Source organism: Esox lucius, chromosome 5, assembly GCF_011004845.1.
Source record: "Esox lucius isolate fEsoLuc1 chromosome 5, fEsoLuc1.pri, whole genome shotgun sequence".
NCBI classification, from domain to species: Eukaryota; Metazoa; Chordata; class Actinopteri; order Esociformes; family Esocidae; genus Esox; species Esox lucius.
In genome coordinates this window covers 17,898,067-17,921,672 of record NC_047573.1, presented here as the reverse complement: position 1 = coordinate 17,921,672, position 23,606 = coordinate 17,898,067, and the positions used below count along the sequence as shown (strand labels likewise).

General features: G+C 44.8%; 1 protein-coding gene across 6 annotated transcripts; it reads left to right on the top strand.

Annotated features, from left to right (window-relative positions):
* The first annotated feature begins 326 nt into the window (after positions 1-326).
* Positions 327-23,604, top strand: grid2ipb (glutamate receptor, ionotropic, delta 2 (Grid2) interacting protein, b). Of its 6 annotated transcripts, none has more exons than XM_034292265.1 (25): positions 327-975; positions 1,618-1,754; positions 1,927-2,043; positions 2,321-2,656; positions 2,879-3,033; positions 8,474-8,755; positions 10,228-10,331; positions 11,226-11,295; positions 11,793-12,107; positions 12,574-12,645; positions 12,997-13,148; positions 13,557-13,697; positions 14,913-15,004; positions 15,356-15,512; positions 16,222-16,541; positions 16,845-17,735; positions 17,824-17,911; positions 18,341-18,430; positions 18,922-19,118; positions 19,252-19,407; positions 19,645-19,731; positions 19,851-19,980; positions 20,576-20,694; positions 21,514-21,678; positions 21,835-23,604. In XM_034292265.1, the coding sequence occupies exons 1-25, from the start codon at positions 885-887 to the stop codon at positions 21,904-21,906; spliced, it is 4,536 nt and encodes a 1,511-aa protein (XP_034148156.1). In that variant the 5' UTR covers positions 327-884; the 3' UTR covers positions 21,907-23,604. The 6 variants fall into 6 exon arrangements, with proteins under 6 accessions (XP_034148156.1, XP_034148157.1, XP_028975757.2 ...); XM_034292266.1 differs by having other exon boundaries at positions 15,356-15,521; positions 18,353-18,430; XM_029119924.2 differs by having other exon boundaries at positions 15,356-15,521.
* The last annotated feature ends 2 nt before the right edge of the window (positions 23,605-23,606 follow it).

The following is a 23,606-nucleotide window of genomic DNA, read 5'->3' as shown; positions in this document are numbered from 1 at the left end:
TATTGACTAATGGCCATGTGACCACCTAGCCAAGTCATTGCCTTGTTTTCCCAATACCCAATCTTACTGTACACTGCCTCAGGGGTCAGTTGCTGCAGTGCCGTTTTAGAGTAAAAGCGAGCCGAGGCATATATGCTCCCCACTGTGAGTCCGCGCTTATATCTCCACAACCATAACCCTAATGAAGGGAGCATGTGTCCCTGGTCCTGTCTGTCCTTGTTCCCATCCAGGAGGGGGATTTCAAGATTCAGCTCATAATCCCACTAATCTACAGTAAAGTCTTAAATTGCCCATGCTCCTTCTCAATGGGACAGAGCATAGGGGCACACAGTTGCACACTAGCACACAGCCACACACACGATTGTGCCCATGCAGACGCTCCAATTTGTGTTAATCAACCTCTGGCTGATCGACACACACACACTGATTCTGGGACAGTCTCAATCCCTTGGAGAGGCACCTTGCCGAGAGAGGGAGCAGGAAAAGAGACGGAGGAGTATTTTTAGAGAAAAATGGGGCCTCACAATACCGTTTTAGAGAGAGATTTTATTAAGGAGCCGAGTGGAGCGAGGGCGTCCCAGTTTTCTGATTAACACTGTGCTAACAGGCTGGAGGACTGCAGGGGCACACTCTGGGAGGAGATGCTGGAGCAAACCTGTGACTGAACTACACCGGAATGCCATGTCACCCTTTTCCCGTTTTGAGAAAGCAGTGTGGAGGACTCTGAAGATGGAGTGTTGTGAATTGGCATACGCCTGGTGTTTGAATAGAGCCTGTCTGTGTGGTCCGAGAGGCTTTTTCACTGTAGTGATGCGGAAGGCGTGTTTGGTTGGATACTAGCTCACATGCAGGCCAGCTGCTGTTTGATAAAAGTGTGAGGCAAGATGAAGAAATTTCTACAGAACAAGAAAGGCAGATACTCTTTCCGGAACCAGAACAAGGCTGCCGTTCCTCGCAATCCATCTAAAGACTACTGTAAGTTTGTCTGGATGATTTTCTTCCACTGATGGCTTTGGAGGGTGAAAAGCGGACACTGGCACTGTTGTAGGGTTAACGTTAGTTTATCTGTTGCGCATGATCAGTAAGAACAGATATCCGAATAATTCTGTATTTGGCATGTGATCTGTCATGTCGGATGCACACATTTAGGTTAATACAAGCTGATCCTGTTTTAATGTTTTTAGTGTATTTACCTTTAACAGTTTATATAATGTTATAAAGCTTCCAAAATGAAGCATTTGGGATTGAAGTGTATTACTTCAAAAACACACGATAACATCCAATGTTTTGTGTTGGGCAGTTGCATATTTCTTTGCACTGTAAAAAAATCTTCCTCAATGCTTGATTCCCTCTCTCAGAAGTAATAGTTGTATTATTTCAGAGATTCAGTGAACTTGAATGTAGAGTACGATGGATTCCCTTTAGAAACGAGCACACTCTTCAAGGTCAAATACACTGAGACGCCTTTGGAGTTGGGAACGAGGTCAGTGACCTGAAGGGTTTGACAGGGGCTGAGAGCACTGCGCCTCTTATCTCATTCTCATCTCAATCCACCCACAACCGAACATCGTTCCTTCCCATCTTCTTCCACATCATTCTGCTTCTTCTCTTGTGCAGTTATTGGAATGCCGACGTCCAATCAGGGCTGGCCAGAGGAGTTTGGCTTCCGGCTAGGAGGAAATGGTCCCAGCTACATCCTGTCTGTGGAGGAGGGCAGCAGTGCCTACCTGGCAGGCCTGCAGCCAGGTGACCAGGTCAGAGAGATTCTAAACTAATCTAGATTAATTCAGAATTAATTTTAATTAATTTATTCAAGCATTATTTTTCAAGAGCCATTATTTGACAACCATACAGATGATAAAAACTCTGTTTATCATAAGATAGTGCAATAATATCAAGGGGGAAAAAAACTGTTTCTGTGACCAGGTGCTGGAGATCGAGGGCCAGAATGTGTCCACTCTGGGACCCCAGGCTGTCATCGCCATTGCTCAGACCCAGAGGAACATCCCTCCCAGTATCGGAGTGGTTTCTCGCATCCAGCAGGTCTGAACTCGCTCTGACCAAGACTCAGCTGGCACCAGCATCATACTATATCCCAGTGCTGGATGTTTATGGGATCGTTTCTGTTTGTGCGTACTGAATATTTTACCAACTGTAATCCTGATACCTAATTTAACCCCGGACACCGGTGGTAAAGCCGGATTTGCCAATTTAATGGGCAAAGCCGTACTTTAAATAAAAAAAAAGTAATTACTGAAAATAATCTACGTTAAAATAACACAGTGAATATAACATGGGAACTCAATGTCTGCCCCGTCAGATGGATATTACCCCGGGTCCTGACGGCCGCTTCGGTTTCACCATCGTAGGGGACTGCCCCCTCCTCGTGGAGGACTGTTCTCCTTGCTCTCCGGCGGGACGGGGAGGCCTGCGTGCCGGTGACTACGTCATGGAGGTGAACGGGATCCCGGTACGGCAGCACGAGGTGGCGGCAGCGCTGATCAAGGCGTCCCAAGGGAGGACCCTACGTCTGGGGGTGCTGTGTCTGGGCTCCAGGCAGAAAGTGCGCACCAGTGGAAGCGCGGACGAGACCCAGCGCGGGAGGGACTGCTTGAGGGCGGACCGCAAACACAAGGCCTTGGAGTTTAACAGGAAGGTGGGGCTTTCATTTAAATGTGATGCTGGTTGACTTGTGAATATGCAAAGGAATATTGACGTTCAAGGAAAACGTTTAGAACAAAGAAACTTTACTGTTACAAAAGGCATCACAGGCACCTATTAAATTGACTTCCTCGGTCAGATTATTGTAAACAAACACCATCTTTCTTTATGGAGTATTTACTAAATGGCTTCAACAACCATTATTGCTATATTTTAGATTGACCAGATCTTGGGGGAAGAGCCAGAGGTGAAGGAGAGGCTGTTTGCGGTGCTGAAGCAGTATGCTGCGGAAAAGAAGGTTGATTGGCTAGCCTCAGTCCTCCCTGACATCCTCACCACAGAAGAACAGCAGACGCTAATTGGCAACATCAGGTATCTGACCTTGAATCCCTGCTCCCTGTCATTCATATATTATACAAAATATAAAGGATGTAGCTTTCCCTGGTAAACATGACACAGGGTTATGGCCAGAGAAATCCTATAAATGTTTATATATAAACTTGTACAACCATGACTTTAAATTCCCCATTTCAGAGTCCCATTGAAAAGTAATCTGCAAGGATTATTTAGCAGTGGGTGTGTAAACAGGCTTTTCCTTTTGCTCATTTTGCAGAGGGAGGGATTACTTTTTTTTTTACTTAGTGTCATCCACTATGAAGGTTATCACACAGTGCTTTAGGTGGACCATATCTGTAGCAGACTGGGATCAGTGTAAACCCACAGTGACCCTCCCGCGTGAGGGAAACTGCATCGTCAAAGAACCAAAACAGAGATTAGTCTTCCACCTAATGGGTTAAGGACAGACCTGATGAATAACAGTTGGTATGTTTATCAATAGTTGAGTGACACTCAGATTTTACCCGTTGCATGCAAATGTTGTTAGCACTGCTATTACCTGCTATTACCCAATCGTATAATTCTCACTTGATCTACTTTTTGACATAAAACGTGTCACTTCAGCTGACCAATTTCAGTGAATACTGGTTACAATGGTAAAGTAATACTCATGGTGTCAGACAATCAAAGAATAAACGTTTGTCTTATGTCTGTTAGTTTGTGAAAATAAGCAACAAGACTATCACCTAACCCTGTATCCAAGTACAATCCTCCCTTTATCAGGGTGTGGAGATTAGTGTTACTCCATACCGTATGATAAAGAGAGAGGACATCTGTCATGTTAAATCACACTTCCTACTGTATCTGTCTTTGAGTCTTTAATCGGATTGGTTGGTATGAGGGTCTTTACACAGTGGGAAACCAGACCACAGCTTTGGTAATCTGACCTTTACATTCACAAGGAGGCAAAAACAGTAGGTGAACAATGTTGACTTTTGGGGATATTAGTTCCAAGTAATACAGTTTAGTCTGTCACTTCCTGGAGTTATGTAGTGATGTCAGGTTGGGATACCTTATGATTAGGGTCCTGAGTTTTCCTTGAGCATTTAACCACAATAACCAGGAATAACTCTGGGTCCTTGTCATAAGATATCTCCTGATACCTAATTATCCTTATGCGTGTTCAGTTCTGTAATCGTTATTACAGCTTCTTTGAAAGGTTAAATTATAAGGTTGTTTTGTATTTCAATTCAAAGCAATTTTGTTCAACAAGACAATAAGACCGTTATTCCAGATCCCTAGAGGACAGCAAAGATTTCCTTTGTTGTCATTATTCTGTATCTGGCCAGTATCTGGCCAGTGAGAGGTGTTTTACCACACTAAATTGAACTGAGTTGGATTGGACTCTCTCCCCCTTTCTTCCACTCTCTCTCTCCCTCTCTCTATCTGATGGATTTTATCCTCATTATTCTGCTATAAGCTCCTGCTCATCTTTGTGGCTGTTCTCACTGTCCACTGCTGCAGATGATTCCTGGAAGCACCATGCTGATTCTGTCCAAAACACTGAACTGCATCAGGACCTCAGTATATCGTTTGTAAACCCTTAAACATAAATTATTTAGTCATTCTCATAACCCTCCGTCTGATTCTGAATTATGACAGACCAAGGACAGTAATGAGCTGTTGGGGGTGAGTACTTTCTTTATAATTGGTAATTTCTTGGCTTTGGTACAGTTATCTTGAATGCTGGACTGCTGAGTGCCTACAGTGGGTAGAGCCAGGGCAGAAGCTATGTGGGCCAATGGTTATTCTGGTACAGTACTGGCTCTGTGCACTTTGACTCTGAGGTGTACTGTGTGTTGGTTGGCTGCCCATGGCGTTTATCAGAGTTCAAATGTTTCTACTTTTTATTAACCTAGAACTCATCATGATTGGAGTCATGGCCTTTTTTGTAATCTCAGAGAGGAAACCAAAACAGTATTTCTGTGGCGGTGCTGTGGAAGTGTCATTTACTGTAACTGCAGGTATTATTCTGGCAGAAGATGCCTTCTCACACATTTCCAGTCAATTATAGCACCACTCACTCTGACTAACTCTAAAGCATTGAACGTCCCTTACAGGTCATCATCAAATTGTTCTCAATGCGAGGCACCTTTTCCAGTCTGTTTAGCATGTATCTTTACATGCTATGGGTGATGAGAGACTGGCCACAGTTTAATCAGACAAACCTAGGCTGGCTGATCTTTTTGTTAGTCAGCGAACAGTCATAGAACACACTATTCCTCTGGCTGTCCATGTTGTTACTGTAGAGAGAATATTAGAGATGTTAAATCACCATGCTGACCTTGTTTGAATGTTTCTTCTATATATTGTTCAGCGATTTAATACAGAGGTTTTTGCAGAATTGAAACAATTGTAGACCTTATATTTTCAATTATATTGACTCTCAGCACTTGAATGGGTGAACATGAAACATACATGTAGTCTCTGGTGATGCAGCAACCTAGAACTCATCATGATAAATGACAGGCCTCTAATCTCAGCTGTTTTGTATATTGCTTAAACTGTGGATCACAGAAGCATTAAAGACTATAATGTAATTTTGTTCAGTGACATTTTTATCAAACAATTACTGAATTGAAGGTGCAGTTTTGTACGTTGTGGTGCATAATGTTGTACTAGGTTCTATGAGTACATACATAATTTCAAGGACAGCTGCCTACTCACACTTTTATAGTATAGCTTTACTCTATGCAGCTAATCACATTTACATCCACTCTATACCATTGATCATTCCTCATAAGTCATTATCTATTTAGTCAAGGTTCTTCTACTCTGAGGTTTCTTTTTCCAGTAGGTTTACAGCAGTGGTCTCTGACAGGATGACTGGAGGCAACTGTTTTCATGAGCTTGTCAAGACATTCTGAAATTACATGTAATTTTCTTGCAAACTGTCAAACACAAATCTCGTAACAATGCTTCACAGTGGCCTGTATCTGGGCCGTTTAAAGACAGTCTTGTCTGTTGACAGAACCAGTTGGAACTTCCCTAGAATATCAAAGCGACCTTACCTGACAGATCATTAGCAAGTACAAGCCCTCGACAATGATCCGACTCAATGATAAAGATGAGCAAAAAAGGCCTATGAAGAAGTTGCTTTGTTTTATCATTCAACAAGCTTTTGTGTCATTTCATTTGTGTTCTCTGACTTTTCTCGTATTGATAGACGACTAAGCGAGTTTGGCATGTGTCATCTCATATTCATACTTCAGTGAAACAGGATGTCATTCCTGACCACTTAGAGATCAATGGGAAGATACTTCTTTTAGATTTGTTTCTGAGATGATAATTGATCAAGAATGAATTTGTGTTTATCTCTTATTTCATGCGTGCAATTTCTTCCATTCATTTTTTTCATCTTTACCAAGGGGTTCAATCATTTCTGTACATTTGCAAGGAAATGTACAGAACTTGTATATACATACATAAAGTAACTTGGGCAACAAACCGTTGGACAAGCTTGGTTTAGAGTGTATCTTCATATGCCGTGGGTGGAGAGAGACTGGTCACAGTTTAATCAGTGTGAGTGAACAGCCATAGAACACACTATTCCACTGGCTGTCCATGTTGTTAATGGACAGAAAATGTTATAGATGTTGAAGCTCCATATTGACCATGTTAATTTACTCTCTGTCCAACATCTGGATCTGATGGCCACTGACCAGCGACACAGTGACCCTAATCACTAGTTATAAAACCACATAATTATATCTGAAATCCCCATCCCTGTCCAGTCGCTTAGTGTCAGGCAGAGACAAGCTGGCGACAGTGTGGCAATGCAAATCAAAATGGCGACAGCACAGTCCCCCACATCTGGAGTAGAGATGAAATGAGGTCTCCCAGTTAGATCTCTTCTTGTCATTTCTCCCTGTAGAGAGATCCATCCTCCCTTCACCCGTTTTAGATAATTATAGAGCACCACGCCACTCCTCTGCAAATGAGGTCACAGTTGAAAATTCAATTAGTTTTAAAGGTAATACTTCAGTTTCGGCAACTTTTGTGATGAGGCGGCTGTTTGGAAAGAAAATCATATATTGTACAAGGCTCGGTGACTGAAGGTGTTGTGTTGGTGTTGGCAGATAAGGTTTTCTCGCAGATTTTACTGTGAACACACTAACTCCACAGAATGGCATGGAAAAGAGTAAAGAGCAATTGTCTTAGTTGACAACAGACAGACCAAGCTAATGGATGCTGCATAAGTACAGAACAACATTGAACCACAGTTCAGAAAAGTGTCCACAAATTCCATTCCATAGAACTTCAGGTTGTACAAGATGTCTAAATTTATATCCACGTGCCTGGATTCCTCAGTAGCACTGTGGAATAATCATGGCTAATTAGCTGAACATTCCCCTATGGTGGCTAGAATCCATATTGTCTCTGAAAAACTTCCCTGTGTCCCATTTGCTTGATTTAGCTGGTAAATGTGTTTTGTATGTTGCATCTCTCCTTTTCGGTTCTGCTTGTGTCGTATTATACATGCGTGGCCAGTTAATTTTCTACTTAATTATAAATGAATATCTCTACTTATCGTCTGATTCATCTATTCATCATGGGTGTAAAAAGAGACAGTTGGAGGTCTCAACACAGCAGGGATAACACACTGAATCATCGTGTGTCGTGTGCTGAAGTTGTATTCCTGGTCACTGAATTAGTTGTTTGATGCTGCTTCACCTTATTTTATTCCCCCTCTGAGAATCCTCTGTCTGAAGTGTCAGCTAAGATAGATGCTCAGAAGAGATTTTGTTCTGTCCTTTGGACAGATAGAGGAAGGGAGAGAGAAGAATGCTGGAGAGAGGGAGAGCAAGATAGGGAGGGAGAGGTGGGAGAGTAATGTAGTGCTAACTCCCACACCTTTGCTGTTTCTGTATGGTATCAGGCTGCAGCAGTGTGAATCCACACTGAGGCATATTACGCCACTGCACAGAGGGCTTCCTCTCTGACTGTCTCTACAGAGATCTCTCCCGCTTTCTCTCTAGTCATTAACCTCTCTTGCTCTTATTTATTCAGCGACCAAATGGAAGGAGAAATACTTTTCAGAAGCGTGCTGGGTTTTTTGACAATCAACGGATTTCTATTTCTGTTTTTATGATGGATTTTCTCGTCCAACCTGACTACGTAATTCTTAGGTCCAGTCTTGACTTTTTTCTCTGTATCTCACACCAGGTCTTTGGTATGAGTGGTGTACTTTCTGTCACCAGATTCGACGCGGACCGCTGAGGGTGTTTTCTGTTTTCTAGTAACACCTGGTTCCTGGGATCTACAGATCAACAGCATCCCATTCTTTCTCTGGTTCCTGTTTGTCCGGCAGATGTGTTCCACAGACTGTTGAGGGTTGACTGCTGAGGTCCGATCCAAGAACCCTGTCCCTTCCCTGGTTCTCACATGCTGGTCCCTCTCTCACCATGTTCACCAGGATCTTCATCCCCAAGAAACACCGGCAGCGTTTCGACGAGGCCGTGTCCCAGAGCCTGATACAGAGGATCTGTCGCAGCAAGAGCATCAGCGAGCCGGGCCAGCAGGGTCGGCTGAGACGCAGTCGCAGTGAGGACCACCCCGACCGCCATCGCAGCTCCAAACGGGCCAGCTCAGTACCCCGGGACCCCGGGGAGGAAGGAGGGGGACCGGAGAGAGGAGAGAGGGGGTACAGGAAGTCCTCGTCCGGCATACCCGGGCATAAATCAGGAGCTAATCAGAGGTTAGTATACATTATAGTATACAATATCTGGTCCATTCTTCAAAACATTTCATTTTGTCTGTAGATAGGTGATTTGGAAAAACACCTGAAATTGTTCATTGGAGAGTCATATTAATCCCCAAATATAATTATTAATCGATATTATGAAAATAGCTATCCTTATGCACCCCATTATTACGCAGAGGAATATCTAGTCTTACCAGGAAACAGTCAAACCCTGGACTCAGCACTATACTTTTCGGTTGTCCAGTTGATCTGGTGTCGGTTGAAAATGGTCACGCCACTCCATTACAGTGTTACAGATAGACTTCACAGCAAACTCCAGTCCATGTGTTATCCAAATTAGCAGCACATTGGAATATGTCCTGTGCAATTAACCCAGCAGCTCATAACAGACAGACCATGGTATTAGATGGGAGATTAACTCTGCCTCTTATTAGCAATGCTTCCATCACATGTAGGACAGACAGGAACCTGATTGGGCCAGATTGTCCAGCTTTCTTGCTGACCTGCTGACACAGGCCTCTAGATTTTAACAGATATTGTATTATGTGGAGCTAATAATTATGTTTATGGTACACTGCCTTTTAAAGTGGGGAGGTTTCAAACCCCTGTGGAATAGAGAGCAGAACAATATTAAACGCAGTAGGCCACACATTGTTTGTTAGATCAATAACATCACATGTGCAGTATTAAGCTGCTACTCCATACAGGTTCTCATGGAATGGTATGTTACTGAATAGTGAAGGCTGATTGTAAATGAGGAGAGAGATGACAGATCTGTTTGTTCTCCATCTCTCTTCAACCCTCCAGTCTTTTATGTGTTTGGCAGTGCTGAGCCTGCACTGATGCTCTTAGAGTCTGTACTCCACAGAATACTCTAAAACTCCATGTGAATGTTTCTCACCTGGCCCTGTCTTACATAAGAAGCATAAAGATTGTTAAACATTTGATCAGTTTTATCTATACTGCGTCTTCCACTCTGTGGACCTCTGTTTACATCTTGCGACATTTCCTTGAGTAGTTTCCATGGCAACAGAGATCTCCATCCCAGTCCTAGATGGTTCTGGGAGAAGAGAAATCACTGTCTGGAAATGAAACCTGTTATGTGGCATTCCTACTGGACACCCAGTTTCTATTTGATCCGTCACATTCCTTTAATGATTTATTTATAGCTGTGAAATTGAAGTTACATAACACCCAGCATGCTGTGGGTACAACAATATGAAAACATATCCCTGTACAATTGCTGTTTATTGTTGCAAACACTTTCAAAACGTCAAGCAGGACTTCATAAACACAGTTGAATGCTGCTGAGTGTCCATTGATAACCTGAGCAAAAACAAAGGTATTAATATCATTCCTAAAATACTACAGCTCTATTGTTACAACCGTATTTTGCCCTACTTCAGAAATGAATGCAAATGTGAGTTCTGACAGAAAGTGAGCCAGACTTTGTGATGCCCCCTCAGCCTCCGTGCTCCCCCCAGGACGGTGAGGGTGTACAGGGGGAAGAAGAGCTTCGGCTTCACCCTAAGAGGCCATGCCCCGGTCTGTATCGACTCGGTCATCCCAGGTGGGTGACGCACTGCTTAATACACTTCTCTGTGTGCTGACTACAGATAGTTGTGTTAGGCAACACTGTATTGTACTATACTGGAATGAGGGGGATTGGGTGTTTCTGTGGGAACTGGTTTTGGGATTTGTGAATAAACAGCATGTGTCAGGAATCGGAAGTGTGTCTCTGAGCCACTAATGGCGTGTTGACTAATATAGTGTCAGACATTTATAGTGAGGCTGGGTGACTCTGGTGTTGTTGTTCGTTGTTGATGGCGATGAGGGCAGTGTAAAGAGATGGAGATGAGAGGACGATGAATGCATGGATGGATGTAGCCGTGTTCCACTGGAGTTCTAAATGCATAGGTTGGACCAGAGCATAATAATAGGTGGTTTACTGGGTGCTCCTCTTAATCGGAGCTGAGAAGGGGGTTGAGTGTGTTTGTGTGTGTGTGTGTGGGAATGACGCCGTTCTCCCACTCCAGTACTGCGCAAAAGGCCAGCGATAAGTTACTCAGCAGCTCAGTGGGAAAGGCCTCCTGAGGTCTGTTGTATATGGAGAGGCTGTGGGTGGATGAGAGGAGATCGTGATGTACAGGCAGGCGTCCACACAGGCTTCCATTGGAACACATTGTCTCCTGTCAGAGAGCTTTGGAACACAGTGTCTCCTGTCAGAGAGCCTGCATGAACATGGGCTACAGTACTCCTTTGACAGCCATTATATTACGCTTCGTTTGTTCCAAAAGGGCTCCCAGCATAGCCCACTAAATACTGTAGATAAGAAACAGCATCAGTCAATGACCATATACTAATTTGATTTATGAGGCGTATATACTTTTCAGGATTTGTGTATCGCCATGGATCAAATGTGTTTGTCCTTCTCTTTTGTTTTAATCCACCTCCCTTTCTTCAGACAGCCCAGCAGAGGAATGCGGTCTGAAACCAGGGGATCGTATCCTTTTCCTCAATGGGCTGGACATGAGGTACACACACTGTTTTGACTGTACTTCATTGTGTGCCACGAGACCTTGTGTCAGCTGCGTGTGTTTGTGCGTGCGCATGTGCGGTGTGATGTTATAGAAACATCTTGTGTAGGAGTGCAAATTAGAACACAGCCTGGGTTGAGTCACATTATTGTCAGGAGGGCTTGGTCAAAATGTTACTGGCCACCAGTACAGTACCTCATTACAAACTGGGGAGTTCGGGTCCTGTAAATACTGATGGTCTGAAAACTGTGCCATAACTGTGTGTTTCAAGCCCTATACACCAAAGCTATAGGATTGGCACAAAAAAAAAACCTTAGCAGTGGTATATGTGTTCTTACTTAACTATCTCGCCCAAGCAACTACATAACGTACCCATTTGCTAAATAGCAGAGAAGTACTGAATACTGTAGACAGTGACTCTGACTGTCAGTGTCTCTATGAGCTGATCCCGGTCTACGTGGATTGCACGACTGACAGTGACTGTGTGTGTTCAGGAACTGTTCCCATGAGAAGGTGGTGTCCATGCTGCAGGGCAGCGGGGCCATGCCCACCCTGGTGGTGGAGGACGGTCCCTCTGGTTACTCCCACTCTGACCAGGAAGATTCTTCCCCAGGGCTAGCCCCCGCCGTGGCCCCCAGGTCCCGCTCCCGCTCCCCAGTCCCCCTCAGCTCTCTGCAGTGGGTGGCTGAGATCCTCCCCCCGAGCATCAAAGTCCACGGACGCACCTTCAGCCAGCAGCTGGATCACCTGCTGACCGTGCAGGAGCGTTACTCCGTCTGCAAGGCCCTGGAGACCTTCTTCCAGCACAGGTAGGGGGGTGGCATAGCTAGGGAGAGGAAGAGGAGGCTGGGGAAGAGGAGGTACTGAAGGAGTAGGAGAGAGGGAGAGAGAAAGAGAGAGGGACAGGGAGGGAGAGTGAAAGAGAGAGACATAATGTGAGAGGGAAAAAGAAAATCTTTCTTTTCACATGTCGCACGTTAACGCTGAACTGTTTGAAATTCTTGTTGATATATTATTTTGAAAGCGCTCACCGTGGATACATATTAAATGAATTTGATGCTTTTATAACCAAAAAGGGAAGAATTACAGAAACATAATCAAATATTTCCTTGATAAATAACATCCTAGGATTCAATAATCGGCAATAAATATAATATGATTTATTGATTTGATATATTATTATCTCATTGCCTGAACTAATTGTAAATTCGAATATTCTATAAATTATTTAATGGTAAACTTGTCTAATCTAAAGCAATACATGTTATTTTACAGAGTACAGAATCAAAGAGTCACCAAGAAAAATTCCCTATCAACATTACTGAATAGCAATAAACCTTTTCGAAAGTATGATTTTCCTTTGATACTTTTATGTTAGCATGTATGAGAAAGTGAAGTTGCACACTTTGACGTTTTACGGCTAGGTGCATGGAGAAAAAAAAAGATTGTAAAAAAAATAAAAAACTGGCACACCAGTAGGAGTTTAGTTGTCATTTAGACCTCCCTGATGAAACATTCATTAAAATATACATGCAGTTATTGGAGAAATCAAGAGTACTGGTGTGCTTGCTTTTTTAAATGATTGTATTCAAGCATGTTTTAAAATACTTTGATTGTAGCACCAAAAGAGATTTTGACTCATTGCCTGTGCTGTGCAGAGTTGTCTGAAATGATGTCTCCATCCTTGGTCACGGTCAGAAATGTGGACACGCTGATTGTTGACGTGTTCCCCGTGTTGGACACTCCAGCCAAGCAGGTGATCTGGCAGTTTATCTACCAGCTACTGACCTACGAGGAGCAGGAACACTGTCAAAGCAAGATCTCACGCTTCCTGGGCTTCAAAACGGCAGGTGGGTTCGCTATCATACACATCTCTGCCTACTAGGTTGGGCATTTTATGTCTTAGTTGAGACCGAGGCAGTGTTTATGTCACGTTATGGCTATCTTTTTCTCACACGTTCAGATTTTTCTAATGGTTTGTCTTTGCTTCTGTAGTGGAAGATTGCTTTGAATATTTAGAGACTTGGTAGAGGCGAGGGCTAAGACAATATTATATTACTGTAACTGACAGCTAGATATTATGAGAACAATACAATGGTATTTTGATATATTGCCTTTTGCCATTCTTATTTGCGTTCCTGTTCATTTTTATGAGTGTGTGTTTGTGTGTGTGTTTATATGTATGTGTGTGTGTATATGTGAATGTGTGTTTTTGTGTATGTGTTTGTGTGTGTGTGTGTGTGTGTGTGTATATGCAGCGGAGCCTGAGCCAGAGCCAGGTGCAGGACAGGAGCACCACAGGAGAAGCAGCTCAATGCGTGTGTCGGGAAGCTCCTACAGAGGCAGCGTACGGGAGAGAAGCTCAGATGACTGCATTATTGGGACACACCTGGGAATGGGTAGGAATGTGGCACACCTGGGAATGGGTAGGAATGTGGCACATCTGAGAATGGGTAGGAATGTGGCACACCTGGGAATGGGTAGGAATTTGGCACATGGGATTGGGTAGGAATGTGGCACACCTGGGAATGGGTAGGAATGTAGCACACCTGGGATTGGGTAGGAATGTGGCACACCTGGGAATGGGTAGGAATGTGACACATGGGATTGGGCAGGAATGTGGCACACCTGGGAATGGGTAGGAATGTGGCACACCTGGGAATGGGTAGGAATGTGACACATCTGGGTATGGGTAGGAATGTGGCACATTTGGGATTGGGTAGGAATGTGGCACATGGGATTGGGCAGGAATGTGGCACACCTGGGAATGGGTAGGAATGTGGCGCACCTGGGATTGGGTAGGAATGTGACACATCTGGGAATGGGTAGGAATGTGGCACATTTGGGATTGGGTAGGAATGTGGCCAGCACAACAGTTATACCACCTGTCCTTGACTGGAAGGCTGTCCTTTCAAGTGAACACCTAGGGCTCTGGGTTCACCTGCTGTTGTTAACAGAACACCTTTAGCCAAGCATAGGATTGCATAAAGCCCATTGCTACATTCATTGGGCCAGATCCCAACTTGAGAAAGGCATAATGAAACTAGGAATTTTGCATAAATCGGCAATGGGAGATTTGTGCAGAAATTTAAGTTATGTGTTCACTGTGGTGGTGTACATGAGATCTCAAGTTCGGATCCACCCCATCAGAACGCACTACTGCCTCTTCACACTACTGCTTCTTCACACTACTGCTTCTGCACACAACTGCCTCTTCACACTACTGCTTCTGCACACAATGGCCTCTTCACACTATGCCTCTTCACACTACGGCCTCATCACACTAAAGCCTCGTCACACTATGGTCTCTTCACACTACGGCCTCATCACACTATGGCCTCTTCACACTATGGACTCTTCACACTACAGCCTCATCACACTACGGCCTCTTCACACTACGGCCTCTTCACACTACAGCCTCATCACACTACAGCCTCTTTACACTACTGCCTCTTCACAATATGGCCTCTTCACACTACTGCCTCTTCAGACTACTACCTCTTCATACAACATTCTGAGGCTTCCTGCTGGCTCCTGCCGTCTCTGCTCCTCTTTTGGTTTGAGAGGAGGTGGATCCTCATGCCTTTCTGTCCCTGTCCTTAATGTGGACGCAGGGATTCATGTGGAGGCGCCAGGGAGCGGGACACCCGGAGAAAGACAGTGTGGAGATGGCACCTCCTTCCCAGAGTCCCCCGACCTCAGTCACGTGGGTATACAACTGTCACTCAAAGCTCAGCCACACCCACCCAGCAACGCTATTTACCTGCGTATGCCAGAGCTGTCTATTTATAAAGATAAATACGTACAAGGCTCTGCTGTACTCCCATGCTTTACCAGTGCTTTAGGAAACACTTTATCTGGACGTCTGCATATGAACAGTCTGTAAACATTATTACATTGACGTTTGAAAAACACAAAGATGAGGCATGCCGATTATGATGTTAATGTTAATAATGGTTAACAGGCTCTCAATGGTTCATAAACAGCTCAGGAGCAGACCTTGTGCTAAAGTGTTCCCGGTGCTTTGTGCTAATGGCCTACTCACCCTGACCCCTAGATGTCAGGAGCGTACACAGAGCTGGAGAACGCAGGGAAGAGAGCCATGAAGGCCATGCAGCAGAGTCGCTGCTCTCCTCTGACTCTGCCTGAACGAGAGGAGCTGGGACAGACTGACGCTCATGGCCAGTCTCCAGCTCGCTCCTCCCTCAGTCAAGGTAGCGCAGGTAACACAGACAGACAGGTAACACAGACAAACAGATAGATAGACAGGTAACATGGGCAAACAGGTAACACAGGAAACACAGACAGACAGGTAACACAGACACACAGATAGATAGACAGGTAACACAGACAGGCAAATAACACAGACTCATAGATAGATAGACAGGTAACACAGACAGACAGGTAACACAGACACACAGATAGATAGACAGGTAACACAGGCAGACAGGTAACAAAGGTAACACAGACAGACAGGTAACACAGACAGACAGGTTAAACAGACACAGACTGACATATAGACAGGTAACACAGACAGACAGGTAACACAAACAGGTAACAGACAGACAAGACAAGACATAGATAAATAGAAATAACACAAACACGTACAGACACGCGTATGCTCACAGACAGAGACAGACAGAGACCAAACACACACCACTTGAAGCCAATGTTCCCTAACCATATTGTAAAGGTTACAGTAATAACGCTGTAAATGTTGTCACTCATGCTTGCTTTATTGACGACAAACAAGACCTTTATGGAACAACATGTGCTTCAAAGACACTTATTTACAGTAAATGAAATGAACAGCTGCCACATCTGGGTCAGGTTTTATTCCAACCAAATAAAATGCTGAGGTCACAACCTCCTCAGTCAGACATCTTTGAAATGAAGTGAGCGTTTGTTCTCCCCCCTCTGCAGGAAACAGTAAGTCTGGTCTGTCTCTGTCGTGGAAGGAGTCCCAACCTGACCCTCTGTATGAGTTCTACCACGGGGGAACCGTCCCTTCTCCGGGCAGCGCTGACTCAAACCCGTACGTGAGCCTGGAAAGCCCTCCTCCATCTCCCCAGCAATCGGACGACCCCCCCAGCCCACTGTCCCGACGCAGGAAGCTCTTCACCTTCTCCAGACCCCCCAGGAGCAGGGACACGGACAAGTTTCTGGACGCCCTGAGCGAACAGTTGGGCCACCGTGTCACTCTGGTGGATGACTTCCTCCCTGGAGAGAACGACTATGAGGAGGTAAAACCAGAAAGACCCTTTTCACACTCAGAAGCTGTGGGACCCGAATACTCCTCCATTTACAGTATTTACCAGTGCGAAACAGAGGATACAGCTCGTCACAATGGTTCTTATAATTGCCTACAGATACCATATGAATGTGGTTGGTTTCCATGGTTTTAAAGAAAAGCAGGACATATGAATAGATGTTTACATCATTAATAATTGTTGACTCATTATGGAAGGTTATGAGATGCATTGGGAACGAGATGACAAGGTGTATCTGATTTTAAGGTGTGAGAGATGATATGCTTTCGTGTCCAGATGAGTTTCCAGGATGAACAGGAGGTGAACTACCTCCCTCGGCAGCTGAGCAGTGCCAGCAGCGAGGACATCAGCAGCAACGACGACGCCACCTCCGCCAGCTACTCCTCCGGCTCGGAACACATCCCCATTCCCCCGCCCCCCCAGCGGGCCCCGCCGCCCCCTCCCTTCCCCACCCCACTACCACCGCCCCCCTTTGGCTTCTCCGACCCTCTACCCATTACTCCCGTCCTCTCTCGCTTCTCCCCGGGGCACATGCCCAGGGCGCGCACGTCCTTCCAGCCGCAGCATCCCATCATCCCTCCTCCCCCGCCCCCTCCACGGGCCTTCATGTACAACAGGCCCACCCTACACCGGGGGCTGTCCACCAAGGATGAGCCCCAGGGTGGCCTACATCACCAAGCCCCACAGATGACCCTCCCCCTGGCCCCTCGCTACTCTCCCCAGCCCTCTCGGCCCCGGAACCTGCCCCGCCAGGTCAGCCAGCCGCAGCCCCTGACCCAGTCCATCCTGCCTCCCCAGCCCAACAGGGAAAGCCAGCTCGCGCTCCAGAGGCACCACCAGCTTCACCACCAGCCCTACCAACCCCAGCCCAAGACCCACCTTAGCCACAGCCTGCCCCCCCCGGCACCTCACCAGACGCCATCCCAAAGTCACCCTCCCCAGGCCCCTCCCTTGCAGACCTACGAGACCCCCATGACAGTGTCAGAGCTCCAGAAAGAGCTGCAGAAACACCAGGTCCCCCCACCTCCCCCTCCGCCCCTGCCGCCTCCATGCGTACCGCCTCCACTGCCCAATCCCAGCTCCCACGCCGGGGACACCAACCACATGAGTGTCAAGAGGCTCCGCTGGGAGCAAGTGGAGAACTCTGAGGGAACCATCTGGGGACAGGTATTGGTCCAGCTTATTACCTGAGGAATTAGTGCTGTTTGTTGTTGTAGCTGTTAAGAAATGTGTCGACATCTTTTATCCACTTTAGCTTGGAGAGGACCCCGACTACGACAAGCTCAGTGACATGGTGAAGTACCTTGATCTCGAGTTGCACTTTGGTACCCAACGGAGTTCCAGTAAGTTCTTAATTCAAATCTTTTTTCCATTAAACATGTAATCTCGTATTCTCATACCATATCCTCTATTTATATCACATTGTCTGTTTTTCCAGCTTAACGACCTAGACAATAGCGTTTTGAAATGTTGTCCCTCTGTTCTCATAGTCTGTGACATTTATATAATTGTTTGTAGAGTTCATAGGGCTTGTTCAGTGTTTCATGGTGTCCGCTGATATTCCATGTTGTTCTTGTGCTTTCACAGCTCACCAAGTAACTTGATGGAGTCTACTAAGCTCCTCTATTCACCTGCTCATCAAAACCATTCTCCATAAGGCACCTCCTCTCATCCCTTTCTCCTCTCATGCCCCTCCATCTGTAGTGTCTGGTAGTGTTTCCAACCCTGGTGCCTGGAGAGCAGCATTCTTACACTGTGATTAAATGTGTCAGTCTCTCTTCCAGAGCCAGCCTTCCTGCCTGAGAGTTTTAAAAAGAAAGAGGTGGTGGAGATTCTATCTTATAAGAAGGCCTACAACGCCTGTGAGTATCACCAGGACTGTGCCTTCCCATCTGATTCTGAGCCTTTATCTCACTGATCTGAACATGCCCACTAGGGCCATGTGCTTCTTAGATCCAAATACAGGTTCCATAATTTCTACCAAACTGGGTTTCTTTTAGGGGTGGCAGGGTAGTCTTTTGGTTAAGAGTGTCAGGCCAGTCAGTGAAAGGTCCTAATCTCAGAGCAGACAAGAAGAAAAACCCAGTCGTTCTGTCCTTGAACAACACAGTTTACCCTAATTGCTCCCAGGTTGTTGCTAAGAATGGACCATATAAAATAAGAATGGTCTTACCTGATCAAATAAAATAACACAATAATAAGTTAATGTGTTTTTTTTTAATTTATTGTCCATGACAGTTTTGTACGGTGTTTTGTGTGGACCCCGAAAGCCAATTCGTTTCCAAGGTAACAGCCAACGGGTGTGAAAATAAACAACTAAAGTCCTGTTGTCCTCTGTGTCACGCCCGTCCAGCCATCCTGATCGCTCACCTGAAGCTGTCTCCCGGTCAGCTGCGGCAGGTGCTGCTGACCATGGACACAGACAGGCTGGAGCCAGCCCATATCAAGCAGTTGCTGCTCTATGCACCCGATGACGAAGAGGTCAAACAGTACCAGCGCTTCGACCAGGACCCCTCCAAACTCAGCGAGCCTGACCAGTTTGTTCTGCAGGTAACTGACACACTGTTCCATCAATGTCCCAGGTCAGTTAGAAGTGTTTATATTGGCCCAGCCTGACCCTTGGCTGTGTTTCCAGTGTTAGACTACATGCTGTGGTAGTGTTTTATAATCTATATGTGTTTAGATGCTGATGGTTCCTGAGTATAAGACTCGTCTGCGGAGCCTCTATTTCAAGACGACTCTGCAGGAGAAGACCGAGGAGATGAAGGCTGGATACGAATGTATCTACAAGGCATCAGTGGAACTCAGGAGTAGCAAGAAACTGGCCAAGATCCTTGAGGTACTGGACAGTGAAACAACAACTTTAACGTGTTTCCTTACATTGGACAGATGTAGCTGAAATGCCAGATGACTCTTGTTTACGATACTTTATATATCATATCCTACTGTTATATTTAAGGGTATTGAAGACCCAACATGATTGATTTAATTAACAATTATGTTACAGATGCATTGTTTACAAGGTAACAAGGTAACAAGATAGCCATCACATTGTGTGTAAACTGTTTGTCTACAGTTTGTGCTGGCAATGGGAAATTACCTAAACAACGGTCAGCCAAAGACAAACAAAACCACAGGCTTTAAAATCAACTTCCTCACTGAGGTATGGATACATTTTCATGTTCTAACTGATGTGGCTTTACACTTATTTCCCTCTATAGGATTTGTGTCTTTGCCTTGAAATTTAACTTTTCTAATCAGGTCTCACCTTCCTTTCTGCAGCTCAGTACCACTAAAACCGTGGATGGTAAATCCACCTTCCTCCATATTCTTGCCAAGTCGTTATGCCAACATTTCCCTGAACTGCTGAACTTCTCCAGGGACCTTACAACCGTGCCACTCGCAGCCAAAGGTACAGTGAGACGAGAACACACAATACTTATTACATGGCTGTTTCCTTAAGCAAACCTCCAAAGTTCATTAGCAGAATGCATTATTTCCATTAAGTAATTTTCCACAATGAAAGATGTACCACATTTATTAGGTAAACCTCCCCAGTCATGAAAATGGATGGCTCCTACAGGCAGTGAATCCCATCGTTGTGGTTTGCTGGCAGACAGGCATCAAGAAATGCAGTTAGTGTTTGACTGAACATTATAGTGGGCAGAACTAGTGACCTAAGAGTCCAACACTGGACAATTGAGTAGAAAATTATTGCAAGATCTGGAAAACAGGAACCAGAAATGCTGGTTCCTGTTGGGTCATGCTGATGGGAGTCAATGTTGGCATGAGAGGGATTCATCCTGCCTGGTGTCAATGAGATGGGCTGGTGGTGGTTCTCTAAAGGTGTTTGGAATGTTTTACCTGCACACCAAGGTACCTTGAAACTAATATTCACACCAGGCAGTTCTGTTAAAATGTATGGCATTTTAGTTTCCTGAAAAGCCGTTATTTCAAGAAGACTCCAACATCAGACTGTATAGTTTTCCATTGATCTTTCTCTGCAGTGAATCAGCGAGTCCTGACCGCTGAGCTAAATGACCTTCACTCCACCATCCAGGATATTAGGACAGCCTGTCAGAAGATCCCTCCGACGGCTGAAGATCACTTTGCTGCCGTCATGAGTGTATCCTTTTATCAAAAACAAAAAAGCCCTTTGAAGAAGAATATTTCACACACGCCCCCTGCCTCAAGTGGAGGAGTTTAAGTATCTAGGGGTCCTGTTCACGAGTGAGGGAAGGATGGAACGGGAGATTGACAGACGGATCGGTGCAGCTTCTGCAGTAATGCGGTCGATGTATCGGTCTGTCGTGGTGAAGAAAGAGCTGAGCCGTAAGGCGAAGCTCTCGATTTACCGGTCAATCTACGTTCCTACTCTCACCTATGGTCATGAGCTTTGGGTCATGACCGAAAGGACAAGATCCCGGATACAGGCGGCCGAAATGAGCTTTCTCCGCAGGGTGGCTGGGCGATCCCTTAGAGATAGGGTGAGAAGCTCGGTCACCCGGGAGGAGCTCAGAGTAGAGCCGCTGCTCCTCCACATCGAGAGGGGTCAGCTGAGGTGGCTTGGGCATCTGTTTCGGATGCCTCCGGAACGCCTTCCTGGGAAGGTGTTCCGGTCCCGTCCCACCGGGAAGAGACCCCGGGGAAGACCTAGGACACGCTGGAGGGACTATGTCTCCCGGCTGGCCTGGGAACGCCTCGGTGTCCCCCCGGAAGAGCTGGAGGAAGTGTCTGGGGAGAGGGAAGTCTGGGCATCCCTGCTTAGACTGCTGCCCCCGCGACCCGGCCCCAGATTAAGCGGAAGATGATGCGATGCGATGCGACGCCCCCATAACACATTGTCACCATCTATGTCACAGCATAACATTGGTCAGTACTAGTTAGAATGTGTCTCTGTGCTTTTAATGGTCTGAGAGTTTGACCCTTGACCCTGAAGATAAAGAGCTTCCTAGAGAACACACACCCAGCTGTCCAGTCTCTGGACTCTCTGCAGCTGAGAGCCATGGATGAGTTCACTAAGGTGGCCTCGTACTTCGGTGAGGACAGCAAGGCCACCTCGACTGAGACCTTCTTTGCCATTTTCGCAGAGTTCACTTCCAAGTTTGAGGTGAGTCGGTTGCCATTGTGATGCCCTTGATATTACTCTGACAAAGTGTGTGAAATGTGTAGCTAGCACTACTGTACAATCTGCCAGCATTCAATTGCTTTTATGGAACGACAGGGGTCTATTTGTCATGTTTGATGTTTGGTTCATGTTTTCCAGAGAGCACTGAATGAGACCCAAGTCACAGAGAATCCCCGCAGTCCCAGAGTGGCCTCCCCATTGGCTTGGTAGAGACTGAATTACACCCTTTCTCTCCTAAACCAAAGTGCCAAGACAACTCCAACAAACAGTCAGCTACTGGGACACACAAACAATAATCTTGAACACTCAGAAGCAGAATGACCATTAGCCAGGAGTTTTCCATGTAATCTGACCCAAAAAAGCTGAGCCCTAGAGTTTTTCCTGGTATGGTTAAGTGGCTTTACACAGTGGTCTCAAAACTTTTCCAGGAGCATTACCCTAGTGTAGCATTTTGCTCCAACCCCAGTTATAACTAACCGGATTCAGATGATCAGTTAGCTAGATATTAGAATCAGATAGGATAAATTAAGGTTGGATTGAAAACATACAGGATGGTAGTTCCCCAGAAGCAGGGTTGGAGAGCAAGCTCTAGAAATTATTAATGAATATTAGACAATTTTGATAGGCGTTCAAATATGGATTGATGCTGCCAGGTGGACAGGATGACAAAAGATAAGTTTAGATAGTGTATATATTTTATATGGAATTATATTTGAAATTCTGAAGAAAACATAGACGTATATGACTATTACATTTTACATGTCTGAAAGGCAACATTAATGTTGTCAAGAGCGGAGCACAGCTTTAACTGATGGATTTGATCTGCAAAGTGCACTACAACAGACACTCCTATTCCATTACAGATTCTCACATAGATTATTTAATGATGCAGAATGCAGTATTAACCTACTAAGAATCAGAACATTGGCATCACAATGTACTGTGAACTATTATTACAAAATACATAGAAGCTTTCTGGTGCCAATGTACTTGCTGTCATTGTAACATTTGGCATTACAAAATGGTCTCTTTGCAAGGGAAATAAAATAGAATAAAACCACTCTCCTGAGTGTTTTATTTGTATGATGGGGCTGATATACTGTATGAATTGCTTCTAACTGAAAGACATCAGTCGATTTTAGAATGAGCTGTCCAGGCGGTCATTGCAGTCACTGTGGTTGTTACTGATGTTGAACCATCCATCCCACTGCCGTTTATTTCACTGGTATTTCTATCTTGTTTTAGAATACACGTTTATTGTTTGTGGATGATCTTCTAAGCTGTTTTGAAGGTATGTCTTTGATACTGTATTTGTTTCTACTTATCCCTTCATAAAACTGTACCTTTTTTACATTGGAATTTCAGTCAAAGCTGCCATAATGAAAATACAGATGTACTTGTTGTATTTATTGTCTTAGGCTTGCAATTCATCATGTTCAAAAAGTCTACACATTTAAATCTTGCCACATTTATAGTGCAGTGTTACAACAACTATCTGAAGCATTTGCATGGTGTTCATTGTGTTACAAGAATTGTACATCTGGATTTGTTTACTTTTAAGGATTTTCACAAGCCACCTAGCTGGCTATCTTAAGAGGAATGCACTAACAGTTTGCCATTCTGCAGAAGAGTGTCTGCTAAATAACTAAATTATAAATGTACTGTTGGCTTGATATGTAGGCCTATTATAACATTTGGTCTATTGAGGTTTATTGTTAATTTATTGAAACTTTCATTTTGTATGTGTTTTTATATGTTTTCATTTATATGAATGGATTACTGTGTATATAGTTCAAAAACGTTGACTTTTATGTTGGCCATAACAAGGTTGCTTCTTGATCAGTTGTATTTGTTTTGGATCTGTAAAAATACAAATGCTTGACAAATAAAACTGCCTGTTCACCTCCAGC